The sequence below is a fragment of the Anguilla anguilla genome, chromosome 1 (assembly GCF_013347855.1).
Source record: "Anguilla anguilla isolate fAngAng1 chromosome 1, fAngAng1.pri, whole genome shotgun sequence".
NCBI classification, from domain to species: Eukaryota; Metazoa; Chordata; class Actinopteri; order Anguilliformes; family Anguillidae; genus Anguilla; species Anguilla anguilla.
The window spans coordinates 74,194,841-74,215,450 of record NC_049201.1 but is presented as its reverse complement, the minus strand read 5'-3'; the positions used below and the strand labels follow the sequence as shown (position 1 = coordinate 74,215,450).

The 20,610-nt window shown below is 47.4% G+C and overlaps 2 protein-coding genes and 1 long non-coding RNA gene across 3 annotated transcripts; all 3 read left to right on the top strand.

Moving 5' to 3' along the window:
* Positions 1-1,665: 1,665 nt before the first annotated feature.
* LOC118223594 lies at positions 1,666-3,288 on the top strand. Its single transcript, XR_004764465.1, has 3 exons — positions 1,666-1,759; positions 2,474-2,638; positions 3,140-3,288. It is a non-coding gene; the product is annotated as an uncharacterized LOC118223594 (long non-coding RNA).
* A 1,820-nt stretch (positions 3,289-5,108) lies between these two features.
* On the top strand, positions 5,109-14,526 carry wu:fe05a04 (zinc finger protein 628). Its single transcript, XM_035389007.1, has 4 exons — positions 5,109-5,540; positions 6,243-6,881; positions 9,693-10,678; positions 11,180-14,526. The coding sequence occupies exons 2-4, from the start codon at positions 6,248-6,250 to the stop codon at positions 12,437-12,439; spliced, it is 2,880 nt and encodes a 959-aa protein (XP_035244898.1). The 5' UTR covers positions 5,109-5,540; positions 6,243-6,247; the 3' UTR covers positions 12,440-14,526.
* A 1,612-nt stretch (positions 14,527-16,138) lies between these two features.
* On the top strand, positions 16,139-20,149 carry si:ch211-79k12.2 (uncharacterized protein LOC568844 homolog). The gene is made up of 3 exons (XM_035392503.1): positions 16,139-16,395; positions 17,096-17,369; positions 17,710-20,149. Exons 1-3 carry the CDS (start codon positions 16,354-16,356, stop codon positions 19,356-19,358), a joined length of 1,965 nt encoding a protein of 654 aa, XP_035248394.1. The 5' UTR covers positions 16,139-16,353; the 3' UTR covers positions 19,359-20,149.
* Positions 20,150-20,610: the final 461 nt, after the last annotated feature.

Genomic DNA, 20,610 nt, shown 5'->3' with positions numbered 1-20,610 from the left:
AGTCTTTCCTCCTCATCTTCTTTCCATCCCTTCATCCTTTCATTCCTTCCCAAGTCTCCTCTTCTCTGCTCCTGAGTGCAGCTGTCACTACCTGCTCCCAACCCCCTCCTCCCCCCGACCCCATCCCCAAATGCAAAACTGCAAAGTAAAACACTGTACATGCTACATAGAACATGGCAAGCGCCATGTTAGGATAGCATCAGCAAAACAGAGACTAGCTTTGTCTTTTCAGACATAATGTCTTTCATCTGCTGTAGTCATGTAGACTGAAGTGCAAAGTAAGCCATTCCCCAGGTGACAGTAAAACAAATGGTGCCCTTACACTCAGTTTCTGAGGTACATTGCATTTTATAGTTTTCCCCTACATGGTTTATGGAATAACCTGGACACCTTGCCTGTGTGGGGTTTTTTGAAAATAATTAGCTGTCTGGAATTAGTCCCAAAATGAAAACTCACTCACTGGATTACAAGATATCATTATCTAATATTAGTGTGGTCTAACAAAAAAAGGAATTAACAATGTGGAGCAGCTAATAAAAAAATATTCTCAGAATCTCTGTTAACTTTAATATGAAGTGTTACAATTTTGTATCATTTTCAGCTTGAATAGCTAGCATTGTAAAACAGCAGGACAGGACAAGAGTGTGCTTATCATTAGCAAAAATAATGTTCCTACTATGGCACAGCCACACAAGTAAATGGTATTGATTCTGCATATCTAAACTCAACTGTACCAAAGACTAGCCCAAAAATTGCTTCACACGAGTATGTTCATTTTTATTGGACATCAGTTAAAATGAACCTTAAGATAACTTCATGTGAATAAGCTGAAAAAATGCTAGGTTACTGCATGTTGGTTAGAAATAACTGAGCAACTACTCAATGCTGTTCGTCTATGCCCTCTCAAGCTGATGGCCAGTCCCAGAGGTCTTGCCTTTTTCTGTGCAAATGCTTCAATATATTCCTTCTAACGTAACTGCCGGTTTCCTAAATACAGCGAGTTCTGTCTTCCTACCAAAAGCAAAAATGGAAATAGCCTGGAGTTCCTTGGTTTCACGGATATGAGTCTATAGGCGTATAGCGACGGATTAATTAATGGATGAATTAATGAGATACGCTTATTTCATTATCGCTACATTACAGTTACTCGGCAGATGCGCTTTTCCAGGGAAATGTACAGTAGTTGAGAACCTCGGTGTTACTCTCGGGAATACGAAAAAGTGTAAGAATGCCCATTTATAATCAATGAGTATGTTAACCCGACAAACAACAATTTGTATTGTAACAGAAGTACTACTAGACAGAACACAGCTATGACTATAAAACTATCCAAAAGGAAATCCAATTTCCAATTTCAAATCTAATAATAAAATAGAAAAATATCAATAACTTTACATTGTTTCCTGTGTTCTCATATTTCCTGGTATGACAATGGTTATTATATAAAAATAGAAATAAAACTTCCCAGGGCATTGCACAAATGTGCAATCATCACTGAAGTTTCTGCTGTGATACGCCGCTCGCTACTCTGAGTGCTGGAATGGAACTCAGAATCCTATGCTGTGCATTTGATGAACTGTATATTTTCTTTTTGGCTTCTGTTCTCCTTCTGTCTTTTTCCACTCCACCTTTTCAGATGATCCCCCTGCTCCTGGTCTCTCGGAGCCGCTGGGGGGTCCAGGTCTGCAGTGGTGCCAGCTCTGTGGCTGGAGGGAGAGACACCGGACACCTTGCTGTAGACAGTGCCCAGTGCCACAGGGTACCACGCCACTCCAAATCTACTCTGAATATAGATGTAGTATGAGTATTAATTGCATATCGCATAATCACACTATTTGTGCTGAATTTCAAAACTGAATGAGCGTCAGGTTTTCATTTCAAAATGGCAACTCGCACAGTAAATCACTAGATAGTATCAGGAAATGTTACGGAATCATTAAATAATGACCAGAGCTATGAAACTCAGTAGGATTTGATTCTCAGTAGGATTCTCAAAAAGGGTTCTCAGTATGAGTATCGACTGCTTGCACACGCCTGCAGTGTACAGTACATTCCTGAGGCATGCATAAAACGTCTGACGAACAACTCAGTGCTCCAAGGTATTAATGACATGAGAAACATGCATTTGGTGGCCATGTTGGGTGCAGCCCTTGACCTCAGGCAATGGAAAATATTAAGTGCGCATTTGCAGACTATGATCAGGTATCCAGCAGAAATGCAGTAAATTTGGGAAAGAGTTTATGTGAGGAGGAACCCTAGAAAAATTCAAAATAAGTGGGACCAACATAACCTTAGACATTGTAGAAAAAAAATCACCAAAACTTACTGCTCCACTGTTTGTGAGCGACTGCATCAGGAATATCAAACGGTATCATTTTATTGCAAAGAGCTAGATTTTGTTGAGGTGTCCGGCAGTAACTCTGATTAAGTACGTGTAATGTCTGTGTAACCGGAAACGTCCTCCCCCACACAGGTCTGTGGCCACAGCCTGGGGCTGCCTCTGTCCTCCTCTGCACACAATGGCACTTCCCCAGTGAAATACACGACGGCATCACCAACTGGAAGAACCCATGTGTTGCACCGAAAACCGGAGAGAAGCTGACAAAACTCCTGGGTTATTGCAGAAACGAGTCTGCAGGTATACCATTAGTGCTGTTTTGAACAAAGTGAGCTTATGGTGTATGTGATTCAAGCGTACGGCACAACGCTGGATCATTTCTCCCCACTATTCTGTATACTAGAATGGCACGGAAACACATGTCGTAGAACACCTCAGAGAACGCTGTCAGTGTTTTGTACAGTTTGGCAGGCTGGGAGGCAGCGCAGTGTAATTGTTTGAGTTGTAACTCAAAGATTATGGGTTCAGTTCCCAGCTGGGATGCTGCTGCTGCTGCTGCTGCTGTGCCCTAGGGCAAGGTGCTTAATCTGAACTGCTTCTGTAAATATCCAGCTGTATAAAATGGATTGTGTGTTTTTCTTTAATGCAGTCTGCGTTAATGTCACTCTGGATGAAGCGTTTGCTGTAGTGTAGGCTAGCGTTCACTAATTTGTTCTGGGCTTTGTGGATATGATGTGATGAAATGGAAAGACAAAATGGCTCCAGTGCTTTCCTTTTGACTTCTCTCCTGTTTCTTTTCAGATGACACTCCCATTTGTCACCACCCTGCGTCTCCCTCCTGTGCTCTCCCGGAGCAGACTGTAAGATTGGAGCTGGGGGGTCCAGGTCTGCAGTGGTGCCAGCTCTGTGGCTGGAGGGAGAGACACCGGACACCTTGCTGTAGACAGTGCCCAGCGCCACAGGGTACCACGCCACTCCAAAACTACTCTGAGCTCTTTGTTTCTCCACTCGCATGAAAACAAGCTGAATAAATTATACGTCATACATAGTTATAGTTTATGATTTCATAAGTCTCATGTTACATATGTACCTAAGCTAATATTATATATTCTTATTATATAAATAATCTGATAAATATTTGTTAGCAACCTTGAATAGCTGGACTGGAACTACACAAGAGCATGATTATCAACAGACGAGTCACTTTTATTTAGGCTTTATATTATATTGAGTATATTAAATTGTGATATTTTACTGAACAAAAAAAAACCTTAGAAATAACTGCTGTCACAAATCATTCGACACAAGTATATGCTCCTTTTCATTGAGGAATAAATTCACATCTGGATTTTAAATGATGTGAGCGCGTTCTAAAATGCAGGGTTGTCGCATGTGGGCCAACTGCCATGTTTGAACAATAGCGCTGATTAACTCTGCCATATGTACGTCACTTAAGCACCCGACTGCAGGCGTTAGACCCGTCCCCACGTCTGAGACTCCTGTTCCATGGATCCAATGGTCCTTCCCTACTGACGCGACTGCTAACAGCTAGTGTCCAAAGACATGCCAGTCTGCCTGCCAAGAGGCCTCGAGGAACATGCAGGAATTTGCAGGTGTCATGGATATGCTCTTACTGCAGTGGCCACTGTTAGTGAAGTGGGCGGCAGTGTCGCATAGTGGGTAAGGAACTGGGCTTGTAACCCAAAAGGTCACAGGTTTGATTCCTGGGTAGGACACTGTCGTTGTACCCTTGAGCAAGGTACTTAACCTGCATTGCATATCCAGCTGTATACATGGATGCAATGTAAATGCTGTGTAAAAGGTTGTGTAAGTCGCTCTGGATAAGAGCATCTGCTAAATGCCAGTAATGAAATGTTTGCTCACATACAGTATACCTACATATTCTCTCTCAGTTGAAGTTGTACTTGGAATACAGAATAAATTGGTTTATACTACAAGTGCTTAATCTCTAGAGGTAAGGCACCACTGATGAGTGTGACCTCTCAATTGCCATACATAATACTGCAAAATTACACATTTCAGGCAACCTAGGGAATACACAGCCAAATGCCGGGTGACTTTGGTAAGCCACAAGAAAATGTTTGGGAAATATGCCAAATATAAGTTAAATTATTGTAATGCAGTGACGCTCTCAGTGCTTAGGACATCAGCGATTTTATTATGAATATCAAAATTCATTAAACTTCTCAACTCCAGTTCATCAGCAGAATACACAAATAGAGCATGCTGGTGATAATACTATGTGTGGTCTTTGAGTACCAGCTCCCAAAGTAAACTAAACCACCCCCAAGTTCAAACCAATAATGGCTGAGATATAGATCTAGCAAAGAAAAAAGGAATATAAGGGCAAAGAAAGGAGTGTGGCAAGGCCAATGGCATTCTCCTGCAATAGAAGAAAAAATACTGGCTTTCAGTGCAGTAAAGTATTGAAGGCTTTGCATCAATGACCAATATTGCCATTATTCAGAACTTGGAGAGAAGAACAACCAGACCAACTTTGTTCATATTTTACCAGGATATTGAGGTGCAACTTTTTATGTAATTAGTTATCCAACCAAAACCTTGTACACGGAGAATGAAATTTCATCACATAGGATTCAAAGACAGCGCAGACCATACAAACAGATGGGTACGGTGTTTTGTTGCCGTTCCCGCCTTGTTCTCTTTGCATTATGCACTCCAGAACTGTAGGTGGCAGTCGTTAGGCAGCCACTAGTTTTCTTACGTCAGTCTCGCGGGAAAGGCGGAAGCGAGAGACTCTGGAAAATTTGTGACTCCAGAATGATCTAGGTTCAGTTTACTTGTACCTGTTTCTACCACTGATCATGATGTGGGAAACATTGAAACTGAGCCAGAGTCAGCAATTGTTAGTAGGCTATATTCACCTGGGGGCAAGGACTGAACACAAGTGCCTGAATTACGCGGGGCAAGTGGAAAATAAACGAATATAAAATGAAGTGAAAATTGCGAGCTGGCTAATTAGCTGTTAAACGCAAAACAGTAGTCAACAAACATTATCTTTTATGGCTGATGCCAGCGAGCTGGATGTTTACCTGTACGTTTGCTAATTTACCTCGCAATTTGAGACCCTACGGGATGCGTACCCTCTTTCAACAAGAAACACTTAGCTAAGCTTTTTGACTTCAGGATCTTTGGCTTAATAACAACAAAGCTAAACCAGGTAACGTTAAGAATACGTAAACTAACACGCCAATGTTTTATCTCTGTGATTCCTTTATTGCAACAGCTTAATATTGAGACTTTTAGTCGCGAAGTTAGGTGATACACTAGCATATTAGCTGCAAGTAACATGCTAGTTTCAATTGGTTGGTTTCAATTGGTTGGTTTTTTAAACGTTATTTGTTTATAAGATTACAATGGGAAGAATATATTTTTACATTGTTCCAAACCAGTGTAACATAATGCTTGTGCTGTGCAGCCTGCAAACATGTGGCTAACATTCGCGAGCAATTCATTCAGTTTTCTTTTGTAAGCATATAGCATTGGGGCTAGTCAAGTTACCAAACACAATGCTTGGCTGCATCAGTGATCAAAACAGAACATTTAACATCTTCGAGCTAGTTAGGGCAGGTCCGCCGCGTATCTGATATTTTTTTTTTTTTTTGGAGGGTGTTATTTTATTTGTGTCTTCATACCACAGCAACCGAATCGTGTTTGCATTGTTATTAAAACGAGCTTTTGAGGATATTTGTGGTGTGGCTCAATATTTTACACAAATCTGACTTTAAAAACGAGGCTGTTAACTTTCTGTCATGCATATAATTTGTGTTGAAGTTTGGGTCTATTTGTTTACTGTCTACCTTATTGCCGGGAATATAAACACTTAGTTCCTCATTTACCATTCCTTCTTTCCCTTTCATAGATGTCATGTCCTCAGAGTTTACAATTGATATCCAGCTGACAGAGCTGGGCTTTCCTGAACTCTTCCAAGATGAAGCGAGGTCTAAGGAGGCGCCGTCCCATCCTTGCCCCAGTGACTCCTCCTGCGCTCCTCTCACTCCTCCAAATTCTCAGACTGCTTCTCCCCCTTCCCAAGAACTAAACTCCGACAATGTAGCGGGAGGCCACGTTCTTCCAATCGCCAGTAAACCGGCAATGGCGCGCAACAGGGCTCCCGCGCAGAAGGTCGCCCAACAAAGCGATCAAAATAAAGACCAATCGAACCCCGGCGCCAACGTGGCCGACGGAAACCGCACTGGGGTGGGGTCGAATTCTGTGCGTAGGGACACGGAGCGCAACGTTAGCATCACGGTCAGGAAAAAGCCGGAACCTGCGACAGGCCTTAATCATGTTAGAGCGGTTGGGGCGAGAGGAGTGGGGAAAAGCAGTGGAGGTGGTGGGGGAGGCAAGGAACAAGGTGTAAACGCGAACAATAAACGCCCTGCTGCTGAAGCGGATCAGGACTCCGAGGAGACCGAAGACAGCGATATCAGTGAAGAGGAAGACGAGGAGGAGGAGGACAATGAGGAAGAAGATGACGATGAAGAGGAAATAGCCTCAGGTGAGATAGCTACTTAGTTTTACTTCACATTTACTTTCAGTAAGGTTGGAGTCAATTCCAGTTTTCTGTTCAGCCAGTTCAGTGGAATTTAATTTTAATTCAACCCGTGGACCGTAAAAATGGCAATAATGTTTATGGGGATTTATCAATTTACCAATTAAATGATACATATAATTACTTTCCTGAATTGAAGTGGAATTGACCCCACCCCATCTCAGATTTCATTTGTCTGTTGTCTGTACAGAACTTTCTGGAATATGCTTGTCGCAAGCTGAGGCACACCCCTGGGAGGGACAGAATAGCTGGACATGGGGAGATGCGACAAATACATTTGTTGCCTTATGTCTTGCCTTAGAGTGACAGAGAGAGAGAGAATGCAAGGAGGCAATTTGAGACAAGTAAAACTTAACTGTTCACCATTGAAGGATCCTAGTTTAAAAAAAAAACTAAAACAACAAAGTAAAAGTAAACTCAAAACAAAGCCAAACTACAGCTTTTCAGCTTGGCTTTTTCTCTCACTTATCTTGCTGGCTGTCAGGCACGGGAGGTTCCCAGTCTCTACAGTGAAAAGAACACTTAAGGCCTTGAGCTGGTTAGGTAAATGCATCTCAGCTGCTGGTGACAGTTGGCGTGGGTCCAGATTGCTCAGTTATCCTCTCCCAGACCGAGCCCTGACGCAGCGCTGGTCTGCTGGGCTTGTTTGCTTGCTGAGTGTATAGCTGCGTTTCCACCCAAAGTACCCAGAACTTTTAGTCCCAGGAACTACTTTTCAAGGAACTGAAAGGTTCCTTCAGCCCATTGTTGTCTGCGTTTCCACCGCGGTCTAAAGACCCGCAACAATTAGGCAAATAAGTCCAAAAGCGACGTCGTCGTCGGTCTATCTGTTGTATGATTTCTTCTGTAACCCCATACTACCACTGAAGTAGCCTACATTATTTTCTAATAACCGGGACAGCCCGGAGGGGTTTATTCCACTTGTACAACGGGTTACCAACAATGTTTATATATGGTTACTTTAGTATTTATTGATTTTTATCGACTAAATCACCTGAAATTGAAATATTCTTCCGCGGCCGTTTGGGCATATTTTACCGTTGTCAAGCAAAACTCTCGTTGGTAGTTCGACTTGGACCGCTGTTATGCAACAAGTAGGATATAACAGGCCAATAGTCAGATTGTAACTGTTTTATATATCCTCTCAAACACATTCATTATGTTTTTATGCGAACATTCACTTTCATGTCTTGACATCTGTAGGCGACAGAATGCATTCACATTTCCAATATAACTGGTAACAACAGCAGAAAACATGCACACATTCTAAACAATTTGCTGTTGAATTGATTACTTCGACTCTCATCTTCAATTCCATATAGGCTAATCGCAAAATGACAAGAATAAATAGAATGAAAACTCGGACTTGCGTGAAAATGAAAATTAATATTGCAGTGGTACAGCCACCGTTTGCTTTCCTTCAAAGTTACTGCTAGCCGAGCAGCGAAGTGTGCCCTCCAGATGCGAACCATGCACCATAAATTAGTCCATAGTCTTCCTGGTCTTTTTGTGGAATTGAAGAATCGCAGAGTAAAATTACGGCAGTCTGAAAAAGCAAAAGGGACGATTACTAGAATTAACCTGTTATTTCACCCTGACGAAAAGTGCGGAAGGTGATTTCCAGTTTGCTTTTACTGTATCACTAATGTAAATTATGTAGAACTACCGCATACCTCTCATAACTATATCAAACGTTTTGAGTCAATTATAACGGGCTAACAAAGAAAATCCGGAAGAAAATATTCAGCAACCGAATTAAACCGTTTGAATGTTTTGGTACGTAATATGCTGTCCCAGCACGAATGCTTAACATTTTATAAAACGAATACTAAAGCAAGAAAAGAACAGAAGAGCACACGTTATAATCCTCAATCTTAATTTCTCATCTGTTCCAAGATGTTGGCTGGCTATAACCAAAAGTAGGCTACTGCGCCGCATAGCATACAAGTTTGAATTCAAGTTATTATTATGAAAATAAATCTGTTTGCGGCTGCAGACTTCTAAAAATGGCGGTTGAAATAAAATACTGCGAGTACTCGACCAATCAGAAATGTTCAGCGCTTGCGCCCCACCCCAAAAGTTCCTGTACTTTCCGAAAGTACTACCCCCCGAGCAGGGACTTTTTTTGGGGGTAAAATAAAGTCCCCGGAATATTATCCCCCTTAATTTAGACCCTGGTCCCTGCGGTGGAAACGCACTGAGATCCTTAAAAGGTTCCTAGTTCCTGGGGAAAGTTCCTGCGGTGGAAACGCGGCTTAAGTCAGGGCTACCCAACCCTGTTCCTGGAGATCTACTATCCTGTAGGTTTTCATTTCAACCCAAATTTGACACACCTGATTGTACCAATTAGCAGCTCAATGAGATTTGTAGCTGTTGAATGAGCTGTGCTTCGTTGGGGTTGGAGCGAAAACCTACGGGGTGGAACAGGGTTGGGCCGCCCTGGTGTGTGTGGTGAAGTGTGTGGTCGCTACCGGTTTCTAGGAAGGGCTCACGGCAGGCATTTAGCAGACGCTCTTATCCAGAGCAACTTACACTTTTTTTATTTTATTTTTTTTACATAGCATTTACATTGCATCCATTTGTACAGCTGGATATACGTATACTGAAGCAATGCAGGTTAAGTGCCTTGCTCAAGGGTACAACGGCAGTGTCTTAGTGGGGGAATCGAACCTGTGACCTTTTTGGTTACAAGACCAACTCCTTACCCCATTAAATGGGGGCTGAAGGTTGTCGCCGTGTTTCTGTCTCCCCGCGCAGACGCCTCGGCGGACGGGCTGGCGGAGCACTGCTGCCGGGTGTGCGGCCTCAGCCTGCCCTCCGCCTTCCAGCTGCGGGAGCACATGCACCTGCACAGTGGGGCGCGGCCCTACCGCTGCGCCGAGTGCGGCAAGCAGTTCTGCCACCTGGCCAACTACCGGGCGCACCTGCGCGGCCACGCCCACGCCCGGACGCCCTCGGCCCGCTGCCGGGTGTGCGAGGCCAGCTTCGACTCGGAGGAGAGCCTGGCGCACCACCTGGAGAACTCGCACTTCGAGAAGGAGTTCTACCAGTGCGACTTCTGCAAGCGCGTCTTCACCTGCCTGACCGAGTGCCAGCGGCACGTGGACACGCACCGGCGCGAGCCCCGCCGCCACCAGTGCCCCCGCTGCCAGCGCCACTTCCGCCGCCGCAAGTCGCTGGCCCGCCACATGGAGCGGCACGCCGCCAGGCGCTCCTACCTGTGCACCGACTGCGGCCAGGCCTTCGACCGCAAGAACGTCCTCTTCCGCCACAGCTTCTCGCACCTGGGCCTGCTGCCGTACACCTGCGTGCGCTGCCGCCGCCACTTCCGCCTGGCGTCGCTGTACCGCGGCCACGCCTGCGAGCCGCAGCGCATCCAGTGCGAGGCCTGCCTGGGCTTCTTCCGCAGCCAGGAGGACTTCCAGCGGCACAAGGAGGAGACGGGCTGCTGGGGCCACCAGGGGGCGCGCCCGCGCGGCGGGGACGACGCCGTGCGCTGCATGGAGTGCGGCCAGGCCTTCGGGAGCAGCGAGGAGCTCCGTCGCCACGGCAGCGCCCACCAGCGGGTGCTCACCTGCTCCGAGTGCGGCAAGGGCTTCCGCTCGGCGCTGCTGCTCATGTCCCACATGGGCGGGCACGCCGGGCAGCGGCCCTGCCTGTGCCAGCGCTGCGGCCTGGGCTTCCCGCACCAGCAGGGCTACGACGGCCACCGCGAGCACTGCGGCCGCCCGCCGCCCGCCCCGGTAAGTTCTGCCGCGCCGGCAACAGCGCGATGTCGTCTCGGGGAAACGGGGGGAGCGAGGAACGCGCCGACGCGTTCGGTGAGGGACAGGAGGGTTTAAGCGGGGAGGAGAGAAGGTCAGACGCTCCTCAAAGTGGGAGAGCACGCCAGGGTAGATGAAGGCATGGAAAGACATGGTTAAGACTAGAATCTGTGACTCTTTCTTCTGCTTAATGTTGTTTTAAAAGAACCTTTCCGCCGTATTCGGCCAATAACCCATGTTGACCTCGCTGCAAGAGCCTTATACAGTCATTTGCCCCCTGTGGCAGTTTGTTGGCATTCATCCTCTGGATACTGTGCTTGCAGGTTATAAGCCAGTTAAGCAGTGCTGTAATTTGTACCATGAGAAGGAATCGGCGATTCTTCTTTTTAGTGCAATAAACTGTCCGTATGCCTAATATCGTGCGTTATTGGGGGGTGTTCACTCTGTGCGTTTGACAAGCTGTGTCTCGCCTTGGTGCAGGTGGCCCCAAAGAAGCAGAAGAAGGAAGCGCCGGCCCCAGAGAAGGTGGACGTCCCCCCCAGAGGGGTTTGGAAGCTCACGCTGGATAAGTGCCCCCCTCCCGGTGCGTCGCTGGTGATGTTCCTCCCGGTTCCCGCCGACTCCTCATCCCCCGGGTTGGCGGACTTTGCCGCCGGTCTTCCCGTGGGCTCCTTGCCGGCAAGCAACCCGCAGACGCAAGCGCCGGCGTCGCAGGTGGCGATGGGGTCCGGTTCAGCCCGTAGCGTCCAGGGCCAGCCCTCGACGGCTGCCCATCAGCCCCCAGCGATGGCGGCAGTGGTGGAGGCGTCCACCGCTGGCCAGGGACAGCCGTCTGAGGCCGCGTGCCAGGAGTCCTTGCCGGTGCCGGGGACCACTCTGAAGCTGCAGATATCCAAAGCCACTTTTGTTCCGGGGCCCCAGAAGCTTCCGGAAACGTGGGAGCAGTCCGGGATCCTTCAGCCGGCGCCGGCGGGAGACGGCGCTCAGCCTTCGGGCACGGCGCTGCCTCGCGGGACGGCCGCGGGACCCGCGCGCCCCCCTCAGGTTACCATGCAGATTGTCGGGGCCCCGGGAGCTGGGGGTCTGTTTAGCTCGGCTGCGGCGGGGGGGCCCGTCGTGAAGGCCGGGGCCCAGATCTCTAGCGATGGAAGGAACTGGGCGATGGCCCTGAAGGAGGAGAGAGTCGAGGTGGAGGTGAAGAAAGAGGGTGGGACAGTGGCTGAGGAAGAGAAGGGGCAGCGGGGAGCCGTCCTGCCGGCCGGGAAAGCAGGGGGCGTCTCTGGTGGGGCGGGGCCGGAGGGCTCAGGAACTGGACTATGGGGACCGAGCGGCGTGACATCACACCAGGTGCAAGAATTTGAGGGAGAGAACCAGGGGGATCCTGGGTCCGGAACGATGGCGGAGGACGGAAGCGGGGTTTTCGACAGCGTGGAGGTGGAAATTCAGGATGAGGAGGCGGAGGAGGACCAGGAGGTGGACGGAGAGCCCCACGAGTGTGTGAACTGCGGGAGGATCCTTCTGGAAGGCGACATGGTCCAGCACTACATGCAGCACGCCGTGGAGTCCGACTCCCCGCTCCAGGACTCCTCTCCTGAAATACAGCACCTGTCCTCCTCCTCCTCCTCCTCTACTCCACTCATTCTTTCGCCGTACTCGTCCCCCTCCCCCTCCCCCTCCCCCTCCCCCTCCCCTCCTGTGAGTCCCCCCACAAAGAGGAAACTAAGACCACGTAAGCCTTGAGCTTGGCCTCTGACATCATGAGCTCTGGTTAAATCCACAGTGAGTGAGTGGCCCACAACAGTAGTGTAATTAGTTCTAGTGTAACAAAATAATAGTGATGTAGTTTCCTGTTTCCGAAACAGGAGAGTGTGTTACAGTGTGCAACTAAGCAGGGTTTATGAGGTATTTTGTAACTTTTAGAATCTAAACTGCCTCTGTGTTACACCGGTGGAAGTTCAGAGGTACAAAAAGCTTCTGTTTTCATTTTTTTCGGTGTCTCTTCCCAAGAAGATTATGATTTAAAGGTGGTGTTCACTAGAGTAAAGGCTCGCACCATACTAAGATTTGGGATTGAATGCAGATGGTGCCAGTTCCGACTGTGGCCGGTAGCTCCATAGGGTGTTGCACAGTTGACGAACGCATCGCCCAGTGTATGAGGGGGTTCAGTCAGTTTGGGGTCCATGTTTCATCGCTCGTTAGGGACCCCCATTGGTCAATCGGGTGCCCGAAAACTGAATGTCAAAGCTGCATGTGAAAGGTCTTCCTCTGACTCCACTCTGTGAACTCAGCTGTAGTCTGCAGTGTGAAAAGAAGCAGCTGGTGACACCACTTATTTTTGAGAAGAACCATGGATGTCTACACTCTCCCATATCAGCAGTGTGGTTCACACCTGAACGTGGCTGCAGTTGCAGATAATTGAACATATTTAGCTCCATGTTGGGGGCCAAACTTCTTTTTAAAAAAGCAAACAAACAAAACAAAAAAACAGTACAGGCTCTGCAAATGTACTGCGATGATTCAGGGATGCTCAGCACAATAAAGACACCATTACAGTAAAGTGTAGACAGTCACTAGATGTAGACTGTTTATGAGTACTAAATTATCTGGTCCAACTGAAGACAGGATTCAGACATAATGGAATTCTCCTAAGCTGTCATGTCCGTTGCTGCTGTGTATGTTTGTACTTTTATTTTAAAAGGTGCCCGTAACTTTTCAGTGTTTGAATGACGTGTTTTTGGCAATCTCCTCTGATTCTGTGTGGAATACATTCCCTCCGTTAGGTACAGGATAGAACACACAACCGCTCTCTCCTGTGTGCTGATTAACGGGAGCAGAAAATGTCAACATTTGTAGCAGATTTTTTCTTTTTCTTTTTTTGTTATATTCTCGTCTCCTTTTTCTTTCAGGACCTCAGTTGAGAATAATTCCAAGGTGCTTTTTTCTGTTTATATAGTCATGTACATTCAAGATTAGTAGGGCAACATTTGTAGATGTGGACAGGACTCAGAAGTTGATTGTAAAATGATTGTATTTTGTTCATGTTCATTTTGCCATGAAGCTGAACAGACCGTTGTACTTTTTGAAATATTTTACCCCAGCATACAGTTTTGAGTCAGTTCTGTTTTATGACTGCTTTAGAGATAATACACTGTAATGTGTGAAATGATCTGTGTAAATCATTTCTTATACTTGCTTTCACTGATATACTGTACTGTACATCCATGTAATTCCAGGCAGACATGCTAGTGGATTTTTAAAACCTTGTTTAAATTTGGTGCATATGGAATGTGAAAGAACTGAGTCCATAAGGAAGATGAAAAATAATGCAGATCTAAAGGCATAGCACAACATACCTGTTCACTTCCACCTTGCATCAACATGGTGTTTTAGCAGTTTTCATACGTTACATTCTGTTTCATTTCTGGTGATAATAATGGATTGAAAAATTGGAAAAATTTTGAGTGAAGTTTGAACTTCAGGATAATCAGATTCAATTTTGTTCTGTGCTTGATGACAAGGCCTTTCCATTGACCACTGCCTGGCTGCTGCCTGTCTGAATACCTTTGCATAGAAGATTTGAGGGTCTTTTATTGTGCAATCACAATCCACTTAAACTACCTGGTTTTTCCCCTTACATATTTAATATACTTTTTTGGGGGTTTGTTATGGCTTGCTGTTTTGTCTTTTGGATAATGTAGAAAGTTTGTCATACTTTTAACCGTTGTACTGTTGGTAATTGAACTGTAAAAGTCACTGTCTCATTTTCTGTTGGGGATGAGAGACTGCTCATGTTTTTTGGCAAATAAACAGAAAGAGATGCACCTAGAGATGCTTCACCTGGATATTTGTGTATTGCAAGTATGACGTCACTCCTCGAGGAGCAGTAAGGGTTAGATCAGTTCCTTCTGCTGGGGACCTTGACTGCAGGCTGAGAAGGTTATTTGTGTCTTGTGCGCAGTGTGGCTGGCCTTGGCCATGGTTCGAAGCCTGCAGCAAAATTGCCTTCAGCGGAACTCTGAGGAAGACATTTTGTATAGTAATGAGCCCACACCCTCTTCATAGGACCACACAATCCTAATGCATAGTAAAGGGATCCATATTATTTTCATAAATATTCATCCACCTTCAGACTTCCCACCCGTCCCCCCCGAAACACACACACACACACACACACACAGCACAAATGGTCTTAACCCCCTCCAATACTCATCAAGTCCTGATTTATTCATCCATAAACAAATGGACAGGACAGACATGTGGGACAAGTATTTTTGGGTTCAAATCAATGTGCAAAAAGAAAAAGGTAGCATTGTGCAAAGCAATATTTTTTTGTCTGTCAATGTTTAAAATCTTGGGCCACTGTGTCACTCTGTTTAGTGGGACGAGCATCAAGTATATAATGCACCGAGTGTATGTATTTAACTTGTTCTGTGGGTGGACTGCAGTGCTGGTTTTTTACCAAAAATACACTACCCGCCTTCCTGCAATGCCATGCTATATATATATATATATATATATATATATATGGTTGGCTCGCGGGATCATAGCTTACCCCAGTGTTATGGTTTAAAGCAGGTAATGTACACCCCTGTAAAGGATACCAGTCTTATCACAGGGCCATATTTAGGCAGTAGCGTGTACACCTAGACCAGGGATGCCAAAAGCTATAGCCTGGGTACCATGTTTGGCCCTCGAAAATGGCTGGGAAATAATAAAAAATAAAAAGTCTTGAAAAGCGATGCTAGTTGGGGAGAAGATCACTTTAAGGCTAAGTTGATAAGCTATATTAGTCTGATTCAGAACACTCTGATATGGTCAATTCATGGACAATATCATCCCCATATTAACACTTCAGTACTACAGCGTTATCTAAAGCAGTTTTTGCATAGATGTTATCTGCAGTGCAAAGCCATGCTGTAATGGGACACATAGTATTAAGGAAAACCTCTACCTCTATTTTTGAATCTGGGAATTGTAATATTTTGGGTCACTGCTGAGATTCTGGTTTCGCCCACTACGCTCACAAATATAGGAGTTGAAGGTGCTTGATTCTTAAAGGTCATAAAGGCATGATTTTAAATTAAAACAAGCTAGCTGAATACCAATGGCCGTATTTGCTGGGCTGTTTACATCTACCGATTTTACAATATGAATGAAAACTCAAGTTGCAACTGAATCCTAAAACAGAACATAGCGTTGGGCACCAACCCTAGTCATTGATGACTTCTGATAGGACTACCTGCGTGTTCCTCAGTGAAAATGTGTGACAGTGAAAATGACTGGATTTTTGCATGCCATCTCTACGAGGGCCAGGGCGGCTGGAACATAAGCTTCTTTTAGAGGGCTGGAAGCACGCGCAGTAAGGAGGACTACAACTGTGGTCACGTGGCACAACGGGGCCCGGAAATAGTCTGTCGGTAAGCAAAATGATCTGACCAAAATAATAGTAGTGGTGGTGAAATATGGGGGGAGGGAGGGAAGGGTAGAGCAGCAAGTTTTAAAAGGAAAGGAAGATGTTTTTCTAAAAATAAAAACAGACATTTGGCCCAGTCCCGTCTCACCCTCACACTCTTTCTGTCCACAGTTTTGTATTCGTATTCTTTTCGGATAGCGCCTTTTAGGTGAATTCTAAATCGGAGGCAGAATTTGCACACATGTACTCATTTCAAATGGACAAAGACAGATTCGCCGTTAGCGTAAGTACATAAACAACATGCATGTGTTTCCTCCATAAGCAAATACACCTTTAATTTTAATCGGGTATAAAACGTGTTTAACCAAAGGAAGCTTGAGACTTTAACGACAATTACGAGTTGAGGTAAAACAAATACATATAGGCAACTTAAAAAGCCATCTTGAATCTGAGTAACGTTTGTTTTTTGGGTTGTCCAGACGCTGAAAAAAGGAGCATAGCTAGCAAAGCAGAATTGTTAGCCAGCTACTTTAACAGACTGTGCGTAGGTATGAACTGTCAGTGGTAATAGTAGCACTTATAGTTAGCTGCATGACATTTGTTCTGTACTGATATGAACTGCTGTTATTGTAACCAAATTAGTATTGGTTGTTGGGCACTTTTTAATATTAGTCATATCCGGATGTGGTACATTTTACTTTAGCTAAACGTTGTAACGTTAGCTTTCTTACATCTATTTTTCATCATCTGTGCTGTTTATTCGCTATAGTCGCCTACTCGAACTGAAGTGCCATGAGTTTCTAAAATTACATCTATATGACGCAAGCATGTACCTCATCTCACAAGAACTCCAGCTTCCGATAATAAGGAATCTCAAACTGTATTTCTCTCAGGGTTATTTCGATTTCCAGTAATGGACCTCGCTTATGGATTCATTCATTCACTTTACGTTCTCTCATTACTCCCTCTCACGCCCCCTCCAGCGTGGAGCATGCTCCTGGCTCGAAATGCACCAGTTCATCGGAGATCTGATGACCTCGAGCTCCGCTCAGCCGGTGAAGGACTCGGCTCAACAGGAGGCGCTGCGCGTTGCCTGGGAGACCGCGGGGCACGAGGCGCTGGGGCTCAGAATCGCGCCAGCTGCACCCCAAGCCCAAAACAGACAACCGCACAGTAAAGGCGCCTCTGGCTGCAGCCTGCAGCCCCTGCCTGAACCCGTGGAAAGGAGCGTGGAGGCAGCAAGCAGTGGACAGCAGTGTAAGTGCAGATGGGGTTGGGGCAGAGAGGAGAGAGGGAAAATCAGAGGGAAATTAGGACAAGAGTGCATGGGACAGGTGGAAGGCTGTATGAACTCACCATACAAAAACTGCTCAAGTTACTGGAGATGTTAAGAAGATGGATTTCAATTGTGTGCTGTGTTTAATGCTCCATTGTATTTGATTATTTGTTTAAAAAACATGTATTCTGTCTCATTCACGTTCCTCCATGTTTTCTCCTCTTTCCTTCCCATTCACCTTCAAACCCCAATCTCTGTCTTTACTCCAACTCTTCCACCTACGCTCACACCCTTCTCACGCCCCCTTTTCTCCTTGTTCAGTCCAGCACCGCACATGCACCTGCCCTGCCTGCCCCTTCTCTTCCTCCTTCTCCTCTTCCTCACCCGCCACTTTCCAGGCTCTGAGGCCTAGAGAGAGCCCCCCATCGCAGACTATTTCAACCCAGGTCGACCAAGTCCGCCAGGCCAAGGAGTCCAGCGCCGTCCCCGTCAGCCTGGGCCTGTGTCTGGGGCTGGGCCTGTCTCTGGAGGAGGAGGCCGGTGAGCAGATCAGGTCCTGCGGCATCGAAGCCGATGTGCAGCAGCAGCAGCAGCAGCAGCAGGGGCAGAACTCGGACAGAGCGGTCAGCTCCCGGAACCCCAACGCCTCTCCCCACGCCCCCCCGCAGATGCCCACCTTCCCCTGCCTCTGCTGCCATCGCGGCTTCCAGACCTGCGCCCAGCTCCTCCGCCACCAGCAGGGCTCCGAGCCCCACTTCCCTCACCCCCACCACCGTTACCACCACCACCACCACCACCACCATCACTGCCCGCTGGCCTCCTGCCTGCCCTGCCCACAGCTGGCGCACCCTCCGCAGTCCCCGCCCCCGTTCCCCTGCCTGTCCTGCCAGCGCACCTTCCAGACCTGCGCCCAGCTCCTCAGGCACCAGCAGGGCCACGTGCAGCCGGAGGGCGTGTCCCAGCACCCCTGCATGCACTGCCCCGCCTCCTTCCCCCGCCCCTCCCAGCTCCTGCAGCACCAGCGCTCGCAGCACGCCTCCAAGACGGGCGGCTTCCTGTGCCCCGAGTGCGGCCGCGCCTTCAACTCGCACAGCAACCTGCGCATCCACCTCAACGTGCACACGGGCGCCCGGCCCTACTCCTGCGCCGACTGCGGCAAGAGCTTCAGCCAGTCGGGGGCGCTCAAGATCCACCGGCGCATCCACACGGGCGAGCGGCCCTACACCTGCGACTTCTGCGGGCGGGGCTTCCCCCACCTGGCGGGCGTGCGGGCCCACCAGCGCACCCACACCGGGGAGAAGCCTTACCGCTGCCCGCAGTGCGGCAAGTGCTTCACCCAGTCGGGGGCGCTCAAGATCCACCTGCGCATCCACACCGGGGAGCGGCCCTTCGTCTGCGGGCTCTGCGGCAAGGGCTTTTCCAACCGCGCCGGCATCCGCTTCCACCACCGCACCGCGCACGGCGTCGTCTCCGAGGCCAGCCTCGGCCTGGCGGCGGCCGCCGGCTCGGCCCACCCGGGCCTGGGCCTGCTCGCCTCCGCCGTGGCCGACCCCGGCCTGGCGCTCGCGGTCAGCCCCGCCACCAGCCCGAGCCCGGACGCCGGCGGCAGCCCCGCCGGGAACGGCGGCGCCGACGCGGGCCGCCCCGGGTCCAGCCTGGCCTCCGGGACCGTCTCCAGCTCGCTGTCCTCCCCCTCGTCCACTTTCAGCCCCGACGCTGCCCCCGTGCCCAGCAAGGGCGCCCCCAGGAGGAGCGCGGCGGCAGGGCGGGACAGGAAGCAGCTAGTGTACGCCTGCGAGGACTGCGGCTTGCGCTTTAGGGACGCCCTGTCCCGCAACAAGCACCAGGAACTTGAGCACTATCCCGACCCGGAGGACGAGGGGGAGGAAGAGGGAGAGGAAGAGGGCGTGGAGCTGAGCCCTGAGAAAGAAGGGGGGATGGGAGAGACAGTGGAAAGTATGATACAGTGAAGGCTGGTTTTGGGGGGTGGGAGCAGATGCAGGCCAAAATGAAGAAAGGGTAGGAGGGGAGGTAGATACGTTGTGCCTAAGCTACTAAGCAGTTACACAACAGTGCCATTTTTAAATAGATTTGCGCTAAATATAAATATTTTTAAGAAGCACTTTAAAAAAAGCTTAGATGCAAATGCCTGTCTACTGTTAGTGCAGACATGCAGTATTTGCCAGCTTTTTGATATTTAATTAGTCCCTGATTTGAATGAATCCCTAAGATTTTACTGCACTATCATTCAACGATCCAATCAGACGCCTCCCACTGGATGTGTTGTGATAACTGACTGTACTGTTAGTTCATTTTGAGAGTGAAGCAACTGTCCAGAAATGTGGATGTTATTTTCTGGAATGTGCTGTTTTTACATTTATAAATAAGTGCCACTTTGCTTTTGGACAATGTTATGATCTTTACTCTGTTCACGAGGCTTCAGATAATTAGCATACATTTGGGAATATGCACCCACAGGCATTATTTGGAGTTGTGGGTTTGTCAGTATTTATGAAGCGAAAGTGGCGGTTATGGGTGACTGATAAAATATCTCCATTGCAAATATATTTGGACTATCAGTAATTGCAATAGCACATTTTGTGAGAAAACAATTTTGTAAGAAAATGCACACAAAGAAAAATAATTTGTTTTATTGTTTGTCTTCAGACACAATTTTACAGTGTTGCTTGAACAGTGTGACTAGCCGATATGTGACGGCATACTGATAACGGTGCCATTTTTATAAATGGATTAATTCAAATAGTCGGTTTCATTTCTGAAATGATTTGATTCTGAGACATCTTCATTCGGTTGGCTTTAATAGTGCAATACAGCTGGTGAACTTACCAAACCTTATTTAATCCAGTTCAGTTGTACGGTGCTTTTTACAAGGGCTGAAAGAAAAGGGGTCGCACTTTGCACAATCTGATTTTATTTTTTATTTCTGTCAGAAGGTCTCGGCACAGACGCGTTTCGGCACAGTGCCTTCTTCAGTGTGCTTCTGAAGCCGAAACGCATCTGTACTGAGTCGTTCTGACAAAAATAAAAAATAAAATCAGATTGTGCAAAGTGCGGCCCTTTTCTTTCAACTTTATTGATTTACACTTTTTGGTCCAGCAATCTGAAAGTTTCAAACAAATTTTGGGAGTGAAGCCCGTTTTCTGCTTTTTGCTTTTTTACAAGGGAAAGCACTCTGAAAGCACTTTACCAGCCTTTTGGGCC